At 58.5% G+C, this 17,030-nt stretch overlaps 3 protein-coding genes across 3 annotated transcripts; 1 reads left to right on the plus strand and 2 right to left on the minus strand.

Annotated features, from left to right (window-relative positions):
* On the minus strand, positions 1 to 944 carry LOC128141269 (feather keratin 1-like). The gene is made up of 2 exons (XM_052785866.1): positions 804 to 944; positions 1 to 386 (listed from the first exon to the last, which is right to left on the minus strand). The coding sequence occupies exon 2, from the start codon at positions 363 to 365 to the stop codon at positions 60 to 62; it is 306 nt and encodes a 101-aa protein (XP_052641826.1). The 5' UTR covers positions 366 to 386; positions 804 to 944; the 3' UTR covers positions 1 to 59.
* A 5,514-nt stretch (positions 945 to 6,458) lies between these two features.
* Positions 6,459 to 6,779, plus strand: LOC128141270 (feather keratin 1-like). Its single transcript, XM_052785867.1, has one exon. It carries the CDS (start codon positions 6,474 to 6,476, stop codon positions 6,777 to 6,779), a length of 306 nt encoding a protein of 101 aa, XP_052641827.1. The 5' UTR covers positions 6,459 to 6,473.
* Positions 6,780 to 10,633: 3,854 nt separating this feature from the next.
* Positions 10,634 to 14,004, minus strand: LOC128141244 (uncharacterized). Its single transcript, XM_052785840.1, has 3 exons — positions 13,810 to 14,004; positions 11,337 to 11,489; positions 10,634 to 10,960 (listed from the first exon to the last, which is right to left on the minus strand). The coding sequence occupies exons 1-3, from the start codon at positions 14,002 to 14,004 to the stop codon at positions 10,634 to 10,636; spliced, it is 675 nt and encodes a 224-aa protein (XP_052641800.1).
* Positions 14,005 to 17,030: the final 3,026 nt, after the last annotated feature.

The following is a 17,030-nucleotide window of genomic DNA, read 5'->3' on the forward strand; positions in this document are numbered from 1 at the left end:
TGAGTCAAAAGAGGGAAACGAGGTCGATCCAAACGGAGGCCTCAGTGCAGGGAGGAGCTTTAGCAGGGGAGGCACCTCCTGCCGCAGTAGCGGCTGCCAAAGCCAGAGAGGCCAAAGCCCCCGGAGGAGATGGGCACTCCCTCAGAGCTGAGGATGCTGCCAACAGCAGCGGAGGTGGAGGAGCCCACGGCGGTGTTCTGTGGGAAGGAGCTGAGGATGGGGCCGGGCAGGGTCACCACCACGGGGGAGGGCTGGATGACGACGGTGGAGTCCTGGCACTGCCTGACACAGGGCTCATTGCAGCTGTTGGCCAGCGGGGTCGGGCCGCAGGGCTGGCAGGGCAGGCACTGGTTGTAGCAGGACATGTCTTGGGTCCGGAGGTGCACCTGGGAGAGAGGGCAGGGGGGAGCAGACCACGAGGGTTGGCTGAGGAGCAGCCTGTCACCCTCCCCCATGAGGGAGACAAGCCACGAGCTGGAGGCAAGAGCCCATAGCTCACCTCAGCCAAGCCCCAGCCTCTCACCATGCCACACTTTCAGCCCCCTTCCCTCTCCCACGATTAAGTAGCCCCACGACCCAGCATAAGATAGGGTGTGTGCTGAGAAATCCTGGAGGAGGATGCGGAGTAGGAGTTAGGCCTTTGTACTCACCTTGTTCCCAAGGAGATGGAGGCGAGAGGAGTGGATGAGAGAGTGAGGAGAAGGGCCCACTTTTATACCGCTCCTGCACCGCCCCAGGCCCACAGTCACTGCACGCAGGCAGTAATTTCCCAACAGACTCACCTCCACAGCAAAATATCCTACCTAATGGCACAGGTGGTGTTTTTGTTTCCGTCAACGCTGCCATTTCATTTCCTCATTTCTGACTTGCTTGGTCTGCCATGCAGGCTCCTTTCATGTGCCCTCATGAGACTCCCAAGGATATCCCGGGCAGGGCTGCGTCGGTTTGGGCAGAAGATGGCTCCCATGGTCCTGTGCAGGCAGGGGATGTTGGCTTGGGGCAGTGAAGCGTGACTGTTTGCAACTCCCTTGGCAGGAAGAGGCCCAGCTCTGCCTGCCGCTGCACACGTCAGCAGAGCACCCAAAGGCTGCTCTTTTCAAGGACGTGCCACGTGCTTCTCTCTCCTCCCTCTCTCTCAGCTCGCTCCAGCGGTCACTAGCTGTGGCATCTCCAGGCAGCCAGGCCGTGCCAAAGGTTTCAGCTGTCTTCCTCTCGATGCCCTTTGCTCTGGGGAGCACATTTGCCAGGCTGTCTGCGTATGCGGGGCTGGTGCTAGCAAAATCAAAGCCCACCTGGCGTTGAATCAGGCAAAGCACGTGGAGGGCAACAAGAAAGTCTTCTTCTAGGTAGGTCAGCAGCATACTTAGTATAGGCGCTGCTTAGCAACGACTGAGACATCAGTGCGTTATCAACATTATTCTCATCCTAAATGCAAACCACAGCACTATACCAGCTGCCAGGAAGAAAATTAACTTTATTCCAGCCAAAACCAGGGCACGATCCTGACAGACCAGCTAACGAAACACAGGCTGGGGAAGAGGGCAGTGCAGGGCATTGCAATCTGGCATGGCTGCTGGTCTCCAAGGGTTGTGATGAGCAGCACCAAGTCCAGCTGGCAGACGCTCACTCCTGGTGCACTGCAGGGGCCCAGCCTGGGGCCAATAACGTTTAACCCCCTTTAGGCAAAGTCCTGCAGTGGGGGAGGAAGAACCTCCTGCACTGCTACAGCCTGGGGCCGATGGGCTGCCAAACAGCTTTGCCGGGGAGGATGTGGGTCCCGGTGGACACCATGAGGCAGGCCTGCACCCTTGCGGAAATGGCATTTGAAAGCATCCTGGGCTGCATGAGGAAGGGGTTTGCCATCAGGTCATGGAGGGTGATCCCTCTCCTCTGCTCGACAGTGCCGAGACCACAACTGCCGCAAAGAGTGTCGAGTTCGTGGCTCCCAGTATGAGAGATGCACGGTGTCGTGGTTTAAGCTCAGCCGGTATCAAAGCACCACGAAGCCGCTCGCTTGCTCCTCGCCTGCCGCGGCCCCGGTGGGATGAGGAGAAAATATAAAGAAAAGCTCGTGGGTCGAGACAAGGAGAGGGAGGGATCACTCGCCGCTTATGGTCACGGGCAAAAGACAGGCTCAACTTGGGGAAGAAACAAAATCAATTGAATTTACTACAAATCAAACCAAAACAAGGGTACTGAGAAGTAAACCCAAACCTTAGAACATCTCCCCCCCACCCCTCCCTCCTTCCCGGCTCAGCTCCACTCCCGGTTTTCTCTACGTCCTCCCCCAGCGGCGCAGGGGGACGGGGAATGGGCGTTGCAGTCAGTTCGCCACACATTTGTCTCTGCCGGTCCTTCCTCCGCGGGGGGAGGACTCCTCGCACTCTTCCCCTGCTCCAGCGTGGGGTCCCTCCCACGGGAGAGAGTGCTTCCCAAACTTCTCCAGCGTGAGTCCTTCCACGGGCTGCAGTCCTTCACGAACTTCTCGGCCATGGGTCCTTTCCGCGGACCGATCTTCAGTCACAGACTGCTGCAGCGCGGGCTTTCCCATGGCGTCACGGCCATCTTCGGGGGCATCCGACTGCTCCGGCGTGGGGTCCTCCACGGGCTGCAAGTGGGCATCTGCTTCCCCGCTCACCTCCACGGGCTGCAGGGGGACAGCCTGCCGTCTCACCACGGGCCGCAGGGCGCACCTCCTTCTTCACTGACCTCGGTATCTGCACAGGGGTTTCTCTCACATTCCAATCTCCTCCCCCACTGTAGGTTCCCCTTCTTAAGTGTGTTATCCCAGAGGCGCTACCGCCATCACTGATTGGGTCGGCCTTGGTCAGAGGCGGGTCCACCTTGGAGCCGGGGAATCTTCTAGGAGCTTCTCACGGGAGCCGACCCTGCAGCCCCTCCCCCGCTACCAAAACCCTGCCACACAACCCCAAAACACACGGCCGTACTGGCGCGAGTCCCGCAAAGCGTCACGGAGCCCACGAAGCGACTGGAGCCCCTGAGGCAGGAGGGGCTGTGAGAGGTGGGGTTGTTCACCCTGGAGGAGCGAAGGCCCCGCGGCACGCCTCTTAGCAATGCGTAAAAGAGCTGCTGGGAGAGAGTCAAGAACATAGAGTCAGACTGTCCTGAGTCCTATGCGGTGAAGGGGCAAGAGGTGATAGGCACACATTGAACGACGGGAAATCCCACAAAAACCTAAGAAAAGACTTTGTTCGTGTGAGGGTGGTCACGTACTGGATGGGGTTGCCACGGACAGGTTGTGGCTTCTCCATCCCTGTAGGTATGCAGAGCTTGACAGGACTTGGCCCTGAGCATCCTCCAAAGGCTGACCGTGCTTTGAGCAGGGGCGGTTGGACGAGGCGATCTCCAGAGGTCCCTTCCAACCTCAGGGATCCTGCGATGCTGTCATGGGCAAAAGACGGGTGCTGCACAGCTGCCCCTCAGAGGGAAGAACTGGTTGGGAACATTGGAATCAAGGGCAGGCGTGGTTGTCACACCTGCGAAACAGTGGAGTTCACGACCTGACGGCAGGGAGGAAAGCGAGTAGCAGAGTACGGCCCCTGGCCTTCAGGCACGCTGACTTTGGCCTAGTCAGGCAGCTGGTAGGTCGGATGCCGCGGAGGCAGCTGTGAAGCACAAAAGAGCTCCGAAAAGCTGGCAGCGCCTTAGGCGCCTCATGGTCCAAGCGCAAGAATGGTCCAGCCCAGTGCACAGGGAAACAAACAGATGTCTCAGCAGACCAGCTTTGGCTAAGTGGGGTACTCAAGGCAGAGCACCAGCGTCAAAAGGCAGCATCCTGGAGTTGTAAGGAGGGACGAGCTGCAAAGGAGGAGTTTGGAAATAATTCCTAGGCATGTTGGGATGCTGTTAGGAAAGTCAAAGCTCAGCGTGCCTTGAGTCTTGCGAGGGGCACGAAGAGCAACAGGCAGCAAGCATCAAGAGCAAGATCGACCCCTGCAAGAGTAGCCGAAGAGTGACGGAGGAAGAAGCGGGCCCACTGCTGACTGGGGCGGCTTATTTCCTCCGAGTGACAGAGAGCAGTCTGGGGGCAGTCCATGCCTTCTCTCTCTCACTCTTTACGTGCAAGTTCTCCCGGGCCGATGTGCCCTCTGAAAGAGTTGAAGGAAGGAGGCGGGGCCCTCCCAGCAGTGGGTGGGCTTCAAATCAAGGACTGCCTGAGAAAAGTCAACCCATACAAGCCAGGTGACGTGCTCCAGGGCAGCAGTGCTGCAAGGGGAGACGTAGAGCAGCTGGAGGACTGGGCCACAGGAGCCTCATGGCATTCAAGAAGGTCAGATGGCAAGTCCTGCACCGGGAAGGGAAGAACCTCTTGCTTAAGGACGAACGGGGGACTGAACTGTGCTACGATCTTAGAGCCCTTGACCCTCCTCTGGGCAGATCTGCCGGCGGGGGCAGGGTCAGCCTTGGGGAGAGGCATGGAGGGTGGACGGACAGGCCTCATCTTCCTGGCCAAAGAGACTGGGCTGTGGTGAGGAGCTCTCCGGAACGCTCCATGGAGGGAAAGAAAGGGTTGCCGAAAACACGTCCCCAGCGGCTGGGGCTCATCCCTGGGTCCCAGGCAATATGTCCTCTCATGGCATTAGTGCTTCAGCATGCCGCCTTTCCCATGCCCCACAGGTCTCCTCAGCTTGCAGCACAACCCAGCACCGCTGGAGATGTAGGGAAACTTCCCCCGGTTCCCCAACGAGCGAGGGCTGGCAGGACCCCGCCGTGCTACGCGCCTGGGGATGCTCAGGGAGGGGATGTGCTCAGAAGGGCCCTGGGTGCAAAACCAGCTCTCAGACTACATCAAGGAGGTGATGCACTTCCCTGCCCTGCAGACACGGAGGCAGCTGGGGCGCGCCCCAGGAGGGCAAGGGAATGCCTTCAGTAGCCAAGCTTCCTGGGATAGACTCTCCCTACCCATGGCGAGTCACGCTCTAATTTTGGGTTGGCCATGTGTCAGCCTCTTGGCGTGAGGCCAAGCCAGGAGCGCGTGCTGTCTGCGGGCCGTGTCCCATGCAGGGCTGAACTCCCCTGCAGCCAGGGCAGTTCCATCCCTGCCCCGGGAAAACCATGTCCGAGCGCTGGGCTTGTACCCAAGTACGCAGCGCCAGGGAGACCCAAGGGCCATACCCCTCAGCATGACCTTCTTGCCAGCGCTCCCACAGCTCGGGGGTGGTTGCAGGATGGTCAGTGTGTTTTGGAAAAGTGGCCCGGCCTTTGTGTCTCCTGCAGGTCAGGGTCCAAAGCCTGCGACCAAAGAGCATGGTGGAGAGTGGGAGGAACGAGGCGCTGTCCTGAGCCCCAACACACCCCTTTGGTAGTGAGGACGGACCCGACTCCACAGGGCTTGTTGAGGAATCGGGTGGCGCGGGAGGGCAAAGCTTTCCTTCCGCAAGCCTGCTGACGGCACTGGTGGGGGACCCCCAGAGGCTGCCACGAGAGGGGACGACTTTGCCAAACAAACTGTCAAATGTCTCCCCAGAAGGAGAAGCTTTCCTTGGGTGAAGGCACTTGAAAACAGTAGGGCAGCCCACCTGCCAATCGGGTCAATGACCAGTGACTGCTGGAGCGAGCATGGAGGCAGTCAGGGTGGGAGAAGGATGCGGCATGTCCTCGGTCACGGGAGCCTTTGGGCACCCAGAGGAGGACTGCATGGGCAGGAGGATATGCGCACATGCAAGGAGGGTTGTAAACAAGCGCACCAGGTTTCCCCAGACCGGTGTCCCCTGTTGGCATGGACCCCTCCAGCACTCGGGGGCACGTCTTCTGCCTGTACTGATGTGTTCCTGCCCAGGAGATCCTTGGGCCTCTCAACCTGGTACTTGACAGGAGCCTCCGTGGCCTCGTGGGCGTGTCAGAAATGAGGAAGCGAAATGGCAGCGTTGACGGAAAGCAAAATACCACCTGTGCCATTAGGTAGGATATTTTGCTTTGGAGGTGAATCTGTTGGAAAATTACTGCCCGCGTGCAGTGACTGTGGGCCTGGGGCAGTGCAGGAGCAGTATAAAAGTGGGCCCTTCTCCTCTCTCTCTCATCCGCTCCTGTCGCCTGCATCTCCTTGGGAACAAGGTGAGTCTGGAGCCCTTCCTCCTCCTCGTCTTCCTCCTCCTCCTCTGTCATTTCTCAGCACATACCTGCCTCTTTGTCCCGTGCTGGGTCTTAGAGCTGCTTGCCATGGGAGAGAGAAGGGGGCAGAAGGTGTGGCATGGAGAGTGGTTGGGTCTTGGCTGGGGTGTCTATTGAGCTATGGGCTAGGCGGGGACCTCCCTGCGCTTAGTCGCTGCTGGCAGGGCTCTTTTGGGATGAGGGGAAGGGGAAACCCGTGGACATCTCTACAGCGCCTCTGGCTCTCGCCACCAGTGTGTGATTTGGCTCCCTTGTGGTGGGGTGACAGGCTGCTCCTCACCCCTCTCCCCTGCACTGCTTCCCCCTGCCCTCTCTCCCAGTTGTTCCTCCGGACCCAAGACATGTCCTGCTACAACCAGTGCCTGCCCTGCCAGCCCTGCGGCCCGACCCCGCTGGCCAACAGCTGCAATGAGCCCTGCGTCAGGCAGTGCCAGGACTCCACCGTCGTCATCCAGCCCTCCTCCGTGGTGGTGACCCTGCCCGGCCCCATCCTCAGCTCCTTCCCACAGAGCACCGCCGTGGGATCCTCCACCTCCGCTGCCGTTGGCAGCATCCTCAGCTCTGAGGGAGTGCCCATCTCCTCTGGGGGCTTTGGCCTCTCCGGCTTTGGCAGCCGCTACTGCGGCAGGACGTGCCTCCCCTGCTAAAGCTCCTCCCTGCACTGAGGCCTCCGTTTGGATCGACCTCGTTTCCCTCTTTTGACTCATTAAAGTTCTTCTGCATCACAGCCCCTGCCTCTGTGTCATCCTTCCCCTGCAGATGCTCTCCCAAGATGGCCAGGCGGAGAGCTGTTGCTCAGGAGTGGTTCTGGGAGGGGGTTGTTGGGGATGGTTTTGCACTGCTTGTCAACAGAGGCTTGCATTGAGTATGCTTGCTCATGCATCAGCTGATGCTCTAGTTTCTAAATTTGTCTGCCTCTTTGGGCCTGGATAGAATTACCCAACATAGTTCAGTGTCTACCGTCGACTTTGTTGTGCACACCTTTTGGTTTTCCTCAGTAAACTCAACACTGCGATGCAAGTAGTCAGGAGGGAACGTGGTTTTGACAAGACATACGCACTAGCTTCCCAGGAGAGGCCAGGAGAACCCCTCCTAACCCTAGCATTCTCAAAGGGAGGGACACAGTGCAGTGGGCTGCCTTATCGTAGAACCATCTTACCATAGAATCAGAGAATGGTTGTGGTTGGAAGAGACCTTGAAAGATCATCCAGTCAAACCCCGCTGCCATGGGCAGGGACATCTGTCACTAGATCACGTTACTCAAAGTTCCGTTGAACCCGACTTTGAACCCTTCCAACGATGGGGCGTCCCATCATTCTCTGGGCAACCTTTTCCAGTGTCTCACCACCCTCATCATAATAAATTTCTTCCTTTTGTCCAATCTACGTCTACCCTATTTCAGTTTAAAACTGTTGCTCCTTGTCCTATCGCTACAGGCCTTGATAAAAAGTCCCTCTCCGACTTTCTTGCGAGTCCCCTTTATATCTGGAGAGGCTGCAGTAAGGTCTCCCCATAGCCTTCTCAGGCTCAGCCTCCAGGCTGAGCAGCCCCAACTCCCTCAGCCTTTCTTCATAAGAGGGGTGATATAGCCCCCTTACCATTTTTGCAGTCCATCTCTGGAGCTGCTCTAAGAGGTCCCTGCCTTTTTTGTACTGGGGATCCCAGGCTGGGTGCATTGCTCCAGGTGGGGTCTAACGAGAGCGGACTAGAAGCAGAGAATCACCTCCCTCAACCTGCTGGCCACACTTCTTTTTGTGCAGCCCAGGCCACGAGTGGCTTTCTGGGCTGCAAGCGCCCATTGCTGGCTCATGTCCAATTCTTCAGCCTCCAGTACCCCGCAGTCCTTCTCTGCGGGGCTGCTCGCAACCATTCATCCTCCAGTCTGTGTTGATGTAGTTGATACAGGGGATTGCCCCAACGCAGGTGCAGGCCCTTGCACTTGGCCTTGTTGAAGTTCCTGAGTTTCACTTTCATGAGACCATTCCTCACGCCTGTCAAGTTCGCTCTGGATTGCATGGCTCCCCTCAAGCGTAACAGTTGCACCCCTCAGCTTGGTGTCACGCACAAACTTGCTGAGGGTGCGCTCAGTCCCGCTATCTATGTCACTGATGAAGGTATGAAATAGTATGGGTCCCAGTACGGACCCCTGAAGGACCCCACTCGTTGCTGGTTTCCACTTGGAGATTGAGCTGTTGACTATAACTCCTTGGATGCAGCCAAAGTGCCCTTGGGGCACTGTCAGTTGCAGGTGAGGAAGGCATCCAGGACTCCACCAGCGCCCCTGGCCATCAGGCCCGGCTTTGCTGAGCCTCTGCCCAGACGTGTCCTCTTGGCCTCGGTGCACGTGCTGCGGAAGGGGCACATGGACACTGCTTGACCTCAGCTGAGGAGCCTGGGCTGTGGAAGGCCCTGGGAGGGCAGCAGCCCCACAGGCTCCTGGGAAGCGGACAAGAGGGGAGAAGAAGGGAGGCGAGAGGAGGGGCGGCAATTCCTCTTGGCCTGGCTGCCGCTGTTCCGGGGGAGGAGGCTCGAGTACAAAAATGGCCCCAGAGGACAACAGGAGAGGGAATGGGGGAACCAGGCCGTACTGGCGCTGGCTGGGATGGAGGTAATTTTCTTCATAGCAGCCCCTGTGGTGCTGTGTTTTAAATGTAAGGGTACACCAGTGCAGATAACACTGCAGTGCTTGCACAGCTTCAAGGCCATCCCTCTTTCCTAGTCTGCACCCCTGCAGTGAAGGCTGGGGGTGGGCAAGCAGCCGAGAGGGGACACAGCCAGGACAGCTGACCTGAATTGACCAAAGGGCTACTCCATGCCATATAACATCATGCTCAGCAATGAAACTGTGGGCAGTCTTTCCAAAGTAGCTGTTCTTCGGAGACTGGCTGGGCATCAGTCTGCTGGTGCTAGGTGGTGGGTGATTGCCTTTGCATCATTTGGGTTTTTTCTCTTTTTTCCCTTCCCCACTTAAACTGTCCTGATCTTGACCCCAAGGTTTTTTTGGAGTCTTTCTCTTCCAATTCTTGCCCCATCCCACTCGGACAGCAGACGGAGAAAACGGCTGGTGAGTGCTTAGTGCTGGTTGAGGTCAACAGACCACACAGGCCCATAGGCAGCGCATGTCCTGCTTGCCCTGCTCCTTTGCTGTCTGTGCCCAGGGCTTCCTGGGAAAGTTTCTGGAGACAGGGAGGCAGGGAGAGACTCAGGGCAGGAGGAGAGGCAGCGGGTGTGGGCTGAGCATCTGGAAGGGCTGTCTGGGAGCTCTCCAAAGCGGCGCGGTGACCAGCAGCAAAGGCTGCAGAAAGACTTGCAGCTGAGAAAGGGGAGCTGCTGAACTGCTGCAGGACACAGCTGGGCAAGATGATACATGTCCACCCAGAGCCCTGATCGGCAGCTAAACTTGGTAGCAAGCGGCCCTGTCTCTCCACACGTGCTTCTACCCCTGGCAAGTAGCAGCCCAAAAGCGGGGCCAGGGGAAGGTGCTCTTGTAGTAACGCCATCAAAACGGGTGCGACTCCCAGCACTGTTCCCGGACACCAAGGACTGTCACCAACAACCTGGGCTATATGAGCAGCAGCATAGCCAGGAGATCGATGGGAGCGACAAGCCCACTCTGCTCAGCGCTCACCTGACGGCGTGTAGAAAGCTGTGTTGAGTTTTGGGCTGCAATGCAAGGAAGACCTTGAGCAAGTGGCGTGAGTTCAGCGGAGGGTGGCCAGGATGGTGAGAGGGCTTGAGCACTTGGCTGGGGAGGAGAGGCTGAGGGTGCAGGGCTTGCTGAGCGTGGAGAAGAGAATGCTTTGGTGGGAGCCCTAAAATCATCTTTGGAGTAGCTGTGGTCACTAGACTGCATCGGGTCATCCTATCCAGCCCCAGATAGGCAGGGAAGTTCAGAAAGCAGAGGGTCAACCTGAGCCTGACTAAGCGTCTTCAGTGCAAGCCTGTGTTGATAATCACGGCACAAGCATCCCCAACAAGCCCCTCCCAGAACCACCCCCGAGCAACATCTCTCTCCCTGGGCATCTTGAGACAGCATGTGGAGAGGAAAGGATGAGACGAAGGCATGGGCTGGGATGCAGCAGAACTTTAATGAGTCAAAAGAGGGAGACGGGGTCGGTCTGGGTGGAGGTCCCAGTACACAGAGCACCAGGGGCATATAAAACTCTGCACCCCATGGCTGTGGTGGAGATCCTTCCAGGTGTCCATGTGCCTGCCCCACAGAGGGAGAAGGACCAACAGCTCTTCTCTAGGCTGCCTTTGTGGTGCTCACAGCCCAGGGGAGCACAAGAGAACAAGGAGACAGGAGGGAAAGGAGAGAGCGGAAGAGGGGAAAGGCAGGCAAGGGCTGTGCTTTCTCAGAGCTGAGGCTGGCCCCGTCCTTTTGCAAGGGGTGCTGGGGTTGCTCCGCCTCTCTGCAAGCAACAAGCCGATGCTCCGTCCCCAGTGCGGGTACCATCTCCTGGGTCCCTGGTGGCCTTGCCTAGGGCCATCGCCAGCAGCTTTAGCAGGGGAGGCATGTCCTGCCGCAGTAGCGGCTGCCAAAGCCGGAGAGGCCAAAGCCCCCGGAGGAGATGGGCACTCCCTCAGAGCTGAGGATGCTGCCAACGGCAGCGGAGGTGGAGGAGCCCACGGCGGTGTTCTGTGGGAAGGAGCTGAGGATGGGGCCGGGCAGGGTCACCACCACGGGGGAGGGCTGGATGACGACGGTGGAGTCCTGGCACTGCCTGACACAGGGCTCATTGCAGCTGTTGGCCAGCGGGGTCGGGCCGCAGGGCTGGCAGGGCAGGCACTGGTTGTAGCAGGACATGTCTTGGGTCCGGAGGTGCACCTGGGAGAGAGGGCAGGGGGAAGCAGAGCAGGGAAAGGGGTGAGGAGCAGCCTGTCACCCCACCACAAGGGAGCCAAATCACACACTGGAGGCGAGAGCCAGAGGCGCTGTAGAGATGTCCACGGGTTTCCCCTTCCCCTCATCTTAAAAGAGCCCTGCCAGCAGCGACTAAGCCCAAGGAGGTCCCTGCCTAGCCCATAGCTCAATAGACACCCCAGGCAAGACCCAGCCACTCTCCATGCCACACCTTTTGCCCCCTTCCCTCTCCCATGGCAAGCAGCTCTAAGACCCAGCACGGGACAAAGAGGCAGGTATGTGCTGAGAAATGACAGAGGAGGAGGAGGATGACGAGGAGGAGGAAGGGCTCCAGACTCACCTTGTTCCCAAGGAGATGCAGGCGACAGGAGCGGATGAGAGAGTGAGGAGAAGGGCCCACTTTTATACTGCTCCTGCACCGCCCCAGGCCCACAGTCACTGCACGCGGGCAGTAATTTTCCAACAGATTCACCTCCAAAGCAAAATATCCTACCTGATGGCACAGGTGGTATTTTGCTTTCCGTCAACGCTGCCATTTCGCTTCCTCATTTCTGACACGCCCATGAGGCCACGGAGGCTCCTGTCAAGTACCAGGTTGAGAGGCCCAAGGATCTCCTGGGCAGGAACACATCAGTACAGGCAGAAGACGCGCCCCTGAGTGCTGGAGGGTCCATGCCGGCAGGGGACACCGGTCTGGGGAAACCTGGTGAGCTTGTTTACAACCCTCCTTGCATGTGCGCATATCCTCCTGCCCATGCAGTCCTCCTCTGGGTGCCCAAAGGCTCCCGTGACCGAGGACATGCTGCATCCTTCTCCCACCCTTACTGCCTCCACGCTTGCTCCAGCAGTCACTGGTCATTGACCCGATTGGCAGGTGGGCTGCCCTACTGTTTTCAAGTGCCTTCACCCAAGGAAAGCTTCTCCTTCTGGGGAGACATTTGACAGTTTGTTTGGCAAAGTCGTCCCCTCTCGTGGCAGCCTCTGGGGGTCCCCCACCAGTGCCGTCAGCAGGCTTGCGGAAGGAAAACTTTGCCCTCCCGCGCCACCCGATTCCTCAACAAGCCCTGTGGAGTCGGGTCCATCCTCACTACCAAAGGGGTGTGTTGGGGCTCAGGACAGCGCCTCGTTCCTCCCACTCTCCACCATGCACTTTGGTCGCAGGCTTTGGACCCTGACCTGCAGGAGACACAAAGGCCTGGCCACTTTTCCAAAACACACTGACCATCCTGCGACCACCCCCGAGCTGTGGGAGCGCTGGCAAGAAGGTCATGCTGAGGGGTATGGCCCTTGGGTCTCCCTGGCGCTGCGTACTTGGGTACAAGCCCAGCGCTCGGACATGGTTTTCCCGGGGCAGGGATGGAACCGCCCTGGCTGCAGGGGAGTTCAGCCCTGCATGGGACACGGCCCGCAGACAGCACGCGCTCCTGGCTTGGCCTCACGCCAAGAGGCTGACACATGGCCAACCCAAAATTAGAGCGTGACTCGCCATGGGTAGGGAGAGTCTATCCCAGGAAGCTTGGCTACTGAAGGCATTCCCTTGCCCTCCTGGGGCGCGCCCCAGCTGCCTCCGTGTCTGCAGGGCAGGGAAGTGCATCACCTCCTTGATGTAGTCTGAGAGCTGGTTTTGCACCCAGGGCCCTTCTGAGCACATCCCCTCCCTGAGCATCCCCAGGCGCGTAGCACTGCGGGGTCCTGCCAGCCCTCGCTCGTTGGGGAACTGGGGGAAGTTTCCCTACATCTCCAGCGGTGCTGGGTTGTGCTGCAAGCTGAGGAGGCCTGTGGGGCATGGGAAAGGCGGCATGCTGAAGCACTAATGCCATGAGAGGACATATTGCCTGGGACCCAGGGATGAGTCCCAGCCGCTGGGGACGTGTTTTCGGCAACCCTTTCTTTCCCTCCATGGAGCGTTCCGGAGAGCTCCTCACCACAGCCCAGTCTCTTTGGCCAGGAAGATGAGGCCTGTCCGTCCACCCTCCATGCCTCTCCCCAAGGCTGACCCTGCCCCCGCCGGCAGATCTGCCCAGAGGAGGGTCAAGGGCTCTAAGATCGTAGCACAGTTCAGTCCCCCGTCCGTCCTTAAGCAAGAGGTTCTTCCCTTCCCGGTGCAGGACTTGCCATCTGACCTTCTTGAATGCCATGAGGCTCCTGTGGCCCAGTCCTCCAGCTGCTCTACGTCTCCCCTTACAGCACTGCTGCCCTGGAGCACGTCACCTGGCTTGTATGGGTTGACTTTTCTCAGGCAGTCCTTGATTTGAAGCCCACCCACTGCTGGGAGGGCCCCGCCTCCTTCCTTCAACTCTTTCAGAGGGCACATCGGCCCGGGAGAACTTGCACGTAAAGAGTGAGAGAGAGAAGGCATGGACTGCCCCCAGACTGCTCTCTGTCCACCCGGAGGAAATCAGCCGCCCCAGTCAGCAGTGGGCCCGCTTCTTCCTCCGTCACTCTTCGGCTACTCTTGCAGGGGTCGATCTTGCTCTTGATGCTTGCTGCCTGTTGCTCTTCGTGCCCCTCGCAAGACTCAAGGCACGCTGAGCTTTGACTTTCCTAACAGCATCCCAACGTGCCTAGGAATTATTTCCAAACTCCTCCTTTGCAGCTCGTCCCTCCTTACAACTCCAGGATGCTGCCTTTTGACGCTGGTGCTCTGCCTTGAGTACCCCACTTAGCCAAAGCTAGTCTGCTGAGACATCTGTTTGTTTCCCTGTGCACTGGGCTGGACCATTCTTGCGCTTGGACCATGAGGCGCCCAAGGCGCTGCCAGCTTTTCGGAGCTCTTTTGTGCTTCACAGCTGCCTCCGCGGCATCCGACCTACCAGCTGCCTGACTAGGCCAAAGTCAGCGTGCCTGAAGGCCAGGGGCCGTACTCTGCTACTCGCTTTCCTCCCTGCCGTCAGGTCGTGAACTCCACTGTTTCGCAGGTGTGACAACCACGCCTGCCCTTGATTCCAATGTTCCCAACCAGTTCTTCCCTCTGAGGGGCAGCTGTGCAGCACCCGTCTTTTGCCCATGACAGCATCGCAGGATCCCTGAGGTTGGAAGGGACCTCTGGAGATCGCCTCGTCCAACCGCCCCTGCTCAAAGCACGGTCAGCCTTTGGAGGATGCTCAGGGCCAAGTCCTGTCAAGCTCTGCATACCTACAGGGATGGAGAAGCCACAACCTGTCCGTGGCAACCCCATCCAGTACGTGACCACCCTCACACGAACAAAGTCTTTTCTTAGGTTTTTGTGGGATTTCCCGTCGTTCAATGTGTGCCTATCACCTCTTGCCCCTTCACCGCATAGGACTCAGGACAGTCTGACTCTATGTTCTTGACTCTCTCCCAGCAGCTCTTTTACGCATTGCTAAGAGGCGTGCTGCGGGGCCTTCGCTCCTCCAGGGTGAACAACCCCACCTCTCACAGCCCCTCCTGCCTCAGGGGCTCCAGTCGCTTCGTGGGCTCCGTGACGCTTTGCGGGACTCGCGCCAGTACGGCCGTGTGTTTTGGGGTTGTGTGGCAGGGTTTTGGTAGCGGGGGAGGGGCTGCAGGGTCGGCTCCCGTGATAAGCTCCTAGAAGATTCCCCGGCTCCAAGGTGGACCCGCCTCTGACCAAGGCCGACCCAATCAGTGATGGCGGTAGCGCCTCTGGGATAACACTCTTAAGAAGGGGAACCTACAGTGGGGGAGGAGATTGGAATGTGAGAGAAACCCCTGTGCAGATACCGAGGTCAGTGAAGAAGGAGGTGCGCCCTGCGGCCCGTGGTGAGACGGCAGGCTGTCCCCCTGCAGCCCGTGGAGGTGAGCGGGGAAGCAGATGCCCACTTGCAGCCCGTGGAGGACCCCACGCCGGAGCAGTCGGATGCCCCCGAAGATGGCCATGACGCCATGGGAAAGCCCGCGCTGCAGCAGTCTGTGACTGAAGATCGGTCCGTGGAAAGGACCCATGGCCGAGAAGTTCGTGAAGGACTGCAGCCCGTGGAAGGACTCACGCTGGAGAAGTTTGGGAAGCACTCTCTCCATTGGGAGGGACCCCACGCTGGAGCAGGGGAAGAGCGCGAGGAGTCCTCCCCCCGCGGAGGAAGGACCGGCAGAGACAAATGTGTGGCGAACTGACTGCAACGCCCATTCCCCGTCCCCCTGCGCCGCTGGGGGAGGACGTAGAGAAAACCGGGAGTGGAGCTGAGCCGGGAAGGAGGGAGGGGTGGGGGGGAGATGTTCTAAGGTTTGGGTTGACTTCTCAGTATCCTTGTTTTGGTTTGATTTGTAGTAAATTCAATTGATTTTGTTTCTTCCCCAAGTTGAGCCTGTCTTTCGCCCGTGACCATAAGCGGCGAGTGATCCCTCCCTCTCCTTGTCTCGACCCACGAGCTTTTCTTTATATTTTCTCCTCATCCCACCGGGGCCGCGGCAGGTGAGGAGCAAGCGAGCGGCTTCGTGGTGCTTTGATACCGGCTGAGCTTAAACCACGACACCGTGCATCTCTCATACTGGGAGCCACGAACTCGACACTCTTTGCGGCAGTTGTGGTCTCGGCACTGTCGAGCAGAGGAGAGGGATCACCCTCCATGACCTGATGGCAAACCCCTTCCTCATGCAGCCCAGGATGCTTTCAAATGCCATTTCCGCAAGGGTGCAGGCCTGCCTCATGGTGTCCACCGGGACCCACATCCTCCCTGGCAAAGCTGTTTGGCAGCCCATCGGCCCCAGGCTGTAGCAGTGCAGGAGGTTCTTCCTCCCCCACTGCAGGACTTTGCCTAAAGGGGGTTAAACGTTATTGGCCCCAGGCTGGGCCCCTGCAGTGCACCAGGAGTGAGCGTCTGCCAGCTGGACTTGGTGCTGCTCATCACAACCCTTGGAGACCAGCAGCCATGCCAGATTGCAATGCCCTGCACTGCCCTCTTCCCCAGCCTGTGTTTCGTTAGCTGGTCTGTCAGGATCGTGCCCTGGTTTTGGCTGGAATAAAGTTAATTTTCTTCCTGGCAGCTGGTATAGTGCTGTGGTTTGCATTTAGGATGAGAATAATGTTGATAACGCACTGATGTCTCAGTCGTTGCTAAGCAGCGCCTATACTAAGTATGCTGCTGACCTACCTAGAAGAAGACTTTCTTGTTGCCCTCCACGTGCTTTGCCTGATTCAACGCCAGGTGGGCTTTGATTTTGCTAGCACCAGCCCCGCATACGCAGACAGCCTGGCAAATGTGCTCCCCAGAGCAAAGGGCATCAAGAGGAAGACAGCTGAAACCTTTGGCACGGCCTGGCTGCCTGGAGATGCCACAGCTAGTGACCGCTGGAGCAAGCCGAGAGAGAGGGAGGAGAGAGAAGCACGTGGCACGTCCTTGAAAAGAGCAGCCTTTGGGTGCTCTGCTGACGTGTGCAGCGGCAGGCAGAGCTGGGCCTCTTCCTGCCAAGGGAGTTGCAAACAGTCGCGCTTCACTGCCCCAAGCCAACATCCCCTGCCTGCACAGGACCCCTCCAGCACGTGGGAGCCATCTTCTGCCCAAACCGACGCAGCCCTGCCTGGGATATCCTTGGGAGTCTCATGAGGGCACATGAAAGGAGCCTGCATGGCAGACCAAGCAAGTCAGAAATGAGGAAATGAAATGGCAGCGTTGACGGAAACAAAAACACCACCTGTGCCATTAGGTAGGATATTTTGCTGTGGAGGTGAGTCTGTTGGAAAATTACTGCCCGCGTGCAGTGACTGTGGGCCTGGGGCGGTGCAGGAGCGGTATAAAAGTGGGCCCTTCTCCTCACTCTCTCATCCACTCCTCTCGCCTCCATCTCCTTGGGAACAAGGTGAGTACGAAGGCCTAACTCCTACTCCGCATCCTCCTCCAGGATTTCTCAGCACACACCCTATCTTATGCTGGGTCGTGGGGCTACTTAATCGTGGGAGAGGGAAGGGGGCTGAAAGTGTGGCATGGTGAGAGGCTGGGGCTTGGCTGAGGTGAGCTATGGGCTCTTGCCTCCAGCTCGTGGCTTGTCTCCCTCATGGGGGGGTGACAGGCTGCTCCTCACCCCTCTTCCCTGCTCTGCTCCCCCCTGCCCTCTCTCC

Source organism: Harpia harpyja, chromosome 4, assembly GCF_026419915.1.
Source record: "Harpia harpyja isolate bHarHar1 chromosome 4, bHarHar1 primary haplotype, whole genome shotgun sequence".
Taxonomy (NCBI): domain Eukaryota; kingdom Metazoa; phylum Chordata; class Aves; order Accipitriformes; family Accipitridae; genus Harpia; species Harpia harpyja.

Bases quoted from the DNA above. Each gene is read 5' to 3' on its own strand.
- LOC128141269 (XM_052785866.1), bottom strand. From the start codon at position 365: ATGTCCTGCTACAACCAGTGCCTGCCCTGCCAGCCCTGCGGCCCGACC.
- LOC128141270 (XM_052785867.1), top strand. From the start codon at position 6,474: ATGTCCTGCTACAACCAGTGCCTGCCCTGCCAGCCCTGCGGCCCGACC.
- LOC128141244 (XM_052785840.1), bottom strand. From the start codon at position 14,004: ATGGGCAAAAGACGGGTGCTGCACAGCTGCCCCTCAGAGGGAAGAACT. The intron at 11,490-13,809 runs GTAGGTCGGATG...CTGTGCCATCAG, and splicing joins TTGGCCTAGTCAGGCAGCTG to GTAGGATATTTTGCTTTGGA. The intron at 10,961-11,336 runs GTGAGTCTGGAG...CCTCTCTCCCAG, and splicing joins TGCATCTCCTTGGGAACAAG to GTGCACCTCCGGACCCAAGA.